This window comes from Metopolophium dirhodum, chromosome 7 (genome assembly GCF_019925205.1).
Source record: "Metopolophium dirhodum isolate CAU chromosome 7, ASM1992520v1, whole genome shotgun sequence".
Taxonomy (NCBI): Eukaryota; Metazoa; Arthropoda; class Insecta; order Hemiptera; family Aphididae; genus Metopolophium; species Metopolophium dirhodum.
Window position 1 is genome coordinate 5270501 of NC_083566.1, and position 4879 is coordinate 5275379.

Genomic DNA, 4879 nt, shown 5'->3' on the forward strand with positions numbered 1-4879 from the left:
TTGAATGCCAAAACCTTTTATTTTTTTAAGAGTGCAAAATTACATTTATTCAGATTTACATAATTGCATAGTATCAACTTTTTGTCGACAAGTAAGTAGTACTAGGTACGACGTATCAACAGTGTTTTGTATAATTACGATTTTACGATATCTATCCATTTATGAATGTAATGAATCAAAATTGTATCACAGTGGAAGTAGTGCAGCCTGTAATAAAAAAAAAAATATCAATTTTATTATTCTGTTAATATAAATTCGATATTATAGTATATACATTATACAACACATATATACCTAGCCTAAAATATAATAAAATTCCGTGTTTATATAATAAAATTAAATTAAATTTAAAAATTAAAAATTAAAATATATATTTCATTTTCTTGTGACTTACAGTTGATGGATTTACTTTTATTACGCAGCTAACAAAGTCGAATGCAGCTTCACAAGAATCTTGCTTAACCGCTACATACATAAGAAATAATATAACAAATGTTAGTTTGAACTTATGCATTAATAATAATTATTGTTATTAAGTAGGTAGGTATGAAACATATTAACTCCTCTCCTAATTGTATTGTCTCATTATTTTAGAAACCATTATTATATTTGTATAGTATACCTACTAATTAAACGATTTTTTTTAACCAGTCAAATACAAAACAGTTATATAATTGATTTGTGAGTACTGAAAATATAATCAAACAATAAATTCTATCTCATAGAAGAGTAATCTAAGCAGCGCGCTTCTGGATGCATGGCGATGGCTAACGCATGCTAAGTGTTGTGCTTTCAGTAGCGTCACTTTATTATTATTATTATTATTATTATTATTATTAGATGTGTTACGGTAAAGAACATTTTTAATTAATTAGGTACATGAAAAATATTACTTTTTATACAATTGGGGATGACTTGCTCGAGGATTGGCTTAATATGGTCCGGAGCCATCTCTTTCAATGAATCCCCATCGATAATACCGTCTTCATCAATCTACTCATTATAAACAAATTATTATATTAATTTTCCAATTCCATATTGATAAGTGATAACTCTGTTTATTATTCTTACCAATGACATCTCGTCGAAGCAACACTTTAAAAAGCACTAAAAAAATAATATCTTCATTAATATATTAATAATATATTATAAATTACATAATTATAACTTATAAACTACCTATTTATACTACAAGCCTCTTAACACCGTTCTACGACACAGTATTGACCCTCATAAGTTAATAATATTATAATAATATGTGTTATTATTTACTATGAATACTTGTATAAACAATTTTTTTTTTTTTTTTATTGGGTAACCCGCGGCAACATAGGCCATTGGGTGTGGGGAGGGCACTGTAGGTTTTATATTGGGTAGGTTGGTAGGTTGGGTAGGTTGGTACACGTGTGTGTTGTGTTTGGCAGAATTTCTAATGGGGCACCCGTAGGTTTCTGCCGTGCCCCGGGGTGGGGGGATGGCGGCACTTGTTCTCCGGACACCGTGACTTGCACGGAGAAAAATGCCGCCCAGTGGTCGAGGATCGAACTCGGACCGGCTGTGCCGAATCCGTCGCGTTAGACCGCTCGGCCACCTCGTCCCCCCGTATACACAATTGTAATATATTAATACTACTATTCATAATCAATTGTACTACATGATAGTAAATTATATTATTAACTTTTGACAATAATGAGATAGCACATAAATATCACATAGGTACCTACAACTCACAGAAAAATACATTTCCAATAGTAACTTAAATAAATGATAAAATATTTTCATAGAAACCCAGGATTGCTACCATCTCCGAGCAGAATAATTTTTCGTATGTGTTGACTAATTAATTTATCAATTAATTTAAATTTAGCACATCCATGACAGTGACTAACTCAATTACGAGGTAGGAACACTTTTAATCTATTATGCTGCACAGCGATTCTCGTGGTGTTTAAATTCACTATCCAAAATAGAATATATTTCTGAGTATTTTTGTTTGTATAAATTGAATTTAAAATATTTATTTATTAATTGTTATGATGAGCCTAGTAGATCAACGTTTAGTAGAATACAACCTGTAACTATGCTCAACTAAACTTTGAAATTTAAATACTAAGGTATGACGATTCATACGTATCACACGTATCATTGTTCATTCAAAATTAATTGATAGATGAACAATTAATTTTAATGTATCAGACGGTTAGTTATTTTGGAAAACTTTGAATATTATATTATACTAGTTGTCACACCCGCTAAGCCCGATTTTAAAAGTTATAATTATTTAATCTAAATATGCATTTCAATAATGCACAGTTTACTTTGTTATTTTCCTAACAAATTTATCTAGCACTATTAAAAGTAATATAAAAATTCGGTCCTTGATCTGACCTGAAAATAGTTCTATTCTTTCAGATAAAACAAAAAGTTATTAGAATTCGACATAATATAAATATTAGGCATGAAAGAATTTTCTCTGAAAAACTCCCGTTTGTTGTATGCACATAATGTGTTGTAAGGTTGAGTTAGATTCGGCAAATGTAAATTTACATGTTAACTGGGCCCCCGGTTACCTTTTTTGTTGTAAATTTGGCCCGGAAATTTTGGATAGTAAAAGGTCGGCTGTACACTCAGCCCGTAATTGATTTTAACCAATTAATTTTAAAATTCAAAAACTAATAACAAATAGAGATCAAAGGTGTAGGCCCTCTGTTGGTATTGTTGGTTACAAGTGGGTTACTGTAACGGATGGTGTTAATTTTGAATTAAACGATAAAATACTATTGCACACGAAAAACGATACTGAGCGGAGACGATTTGTCATTCTAGGATACTTTATATTATATTTAGATATACTGTTATTGTTAATACAGTAGCCGGTAAGTTGAATTAATAGAATTTGCATTTTATTATCATATTTGTAATTTGTATACAATAATATACAGTGAAACCTCGATAACTCGAACTTCGATATCTCGAATTTTTTTTCGCCCCTAACCGATTCGAGTTATCGAGGTTTCACTGTACTTAAGAAGTTTTAAGTTCCACGGATAATATTTTAAAATTAAAAGAAAATAACTAAAATCGTTATTATTGGTTATGTAATACATCATTTCGTCCAAACTTTAACGTAAAATAAATATTTGTGAGTTTACAATCCCCCGTAAGATTAAGTAAATGACGACAAATTTGATACTTATAATTTGGAACCTATAGCGTTTCCGTGAAATTCTTCACTCACCTACGCACCTCGAATGGTCTACAATTGTTATGCAATGCATAGTAAGTTTATAATATTATACTGTTCCGCAGTAGTTATCCAGTATAGTTTTCAAAAGCGCCGTGAAAAACGAAAGAAAAATTAAGGAAAAACGGGAATTTGTACGCAAAATCTGTTTTCGAAAAAATTGATTTTGGTGTTTGGTGCAAATCTTTAACAAATAACCGTAGGTACATGACATTCTGACAAGGCGGCTGTTAGGCATTAACTCGACACTTAAACTTTTGTGCTACTTAAGGAGTGTCCTGTGGCAATACAAACATTAATTTTTCAAACGAGAACCATCTTTTTTACTGCAAATTAATAAGCGGATAATTTAATTTTGATGAATCATTTACAACTCCAAGTATCATATGATTGTATTATTTAGGTATACGACTTTGGTACAAGCTAAACCATATTTAAGTTAAATAATATTACGTACCAATCTAGGTTATCTTATGTGCCTACAATCGAAAGTTCCTTATAATATTTTAAGCGTATTATCAGTTATGACATACTTTTATTATTGAGGTATTATGTAATCATATCGTAAAAAAAAATGTTGTTACTTATAATTTAACAATGATTTAAATCATTTACTTTAAAACTTGGGTCATCTGAAATTATTGCCTTTTTCACATTGTTCTTATGTTCTGAAATTCAAATTTAGACATAAAATATACCCTTTATTATCCATTATTCAATTTATGACTCGCAGAATCATTATACCTTCCGTAATTGGATATTTTGTATAACATATATTATACAGCGTCTTTTTCATTTCCTCTATTTCATCTGGCTGTGGTCGTGTCTGAAAAATGTAAACCATGTAAGACATATTATTTTTAAACAGTAAACAATTAATGATAACTCATAACACTTACTGATGACTGTACTACCAAAGATGCCATTACAAAAGCAAACACAACGTTTTTACTACGTAAATGTTCCATTTTACTTCATTCAGACAACTCAGTTTGCTCAGTGTTCAGACAGTTCGACGATAATATTAGTGACTAGAGGCAATCGATTGTATTTATTCTATCAGAACAATGGAATCAATAACGCAATTAACTATAATTTTAAATATTGTTTTATACATTACCCATTGCATGTACCTATACTTAATTTCTAAATCAATTTTTATTATTATTATTATTATTATTATTATTTTTTTTTTTTTATTATTGGTTTTCAATTTATAATAATTTCTGGTTCGACTACCAAGGACATTAGCATTACATGTATATGTTACGGGCAAAGTATACAATTTGGTCATTTTATACAATGGCCGGGCGTTATGTAAAATGACCTTCATATATTGGGCAATGTGGATAATACTATGTAATTGTAAATTATAAAGCATTTTATTAATTATATTTTAACTTTATAAACATATGATAAATATTAACTAGGAGGTACCTATACTAATATTATATTCTATTACTATTTAATTATATTTCATTACTTATTAGTAGTTATTATTTATTACCATTGAGTAATGATAATATTAAAATTTTATACTCAATGTTATCAGTTTATTACTTATTATCGCATGTACTACTCCCGTGGCATTTTGATGTGCATAGTCGCTCCGCAGCTTTGCACTTACACTTCCGT

General features: G+C 29.6%; 1 protein-coding gene across 1 annotated transcript; it reads right to left on the reverse strand.

The window, feature by feature from the left end:
- LOC132949343 (general odorant-binding protein 69a-like) lies at window positions 1-4253 on the reverse strand. The gene is made up of 7 exons (XM_061020193.1): window positions 4144-4253; window positions 3989-4070; window positions 3860-3912; window positions 1072-1107; window positions 894-993; window positions 395-465; window positions 1-207 (listed from the first exon to the last, which is right to left on the reverse strand). Exons 1-7 carry the CDS (start codon window positions 4210-4212, stop codon window positions 187-189), a joined length of 432 nt encoding a protein of 143 aa, XP_060876176.1. The 5' UTR covers window positions 4213-4253; the 3' UTR covers window positions 1-186.
- Between the last annotated feature and the right edge of the window lie 626 nt (window positions 4254-4879).

Coding starts and splice junctions, on each gene's coding strand:
- LOC132949343 (XM_061020193.1), bottom strand. CDS start 4,212: ATGGAACATTTACGTAGTAAAAACGTTGTGTTTGCTTTTGTAATGGCA. Junction 3,913..3,988: donor AAAATATCCAATTACGGAAG/GTATAATGATTC, acceptor TTTGAATTTCAG/AACATAAGAACAATGTGAAA. Junction 208..394: donor TAAAAGTAAATCCATCAACT/GTAAGTCACAAG, acceptor TTTTTATTACAG/GCTGCACTACTTCCACTGTG.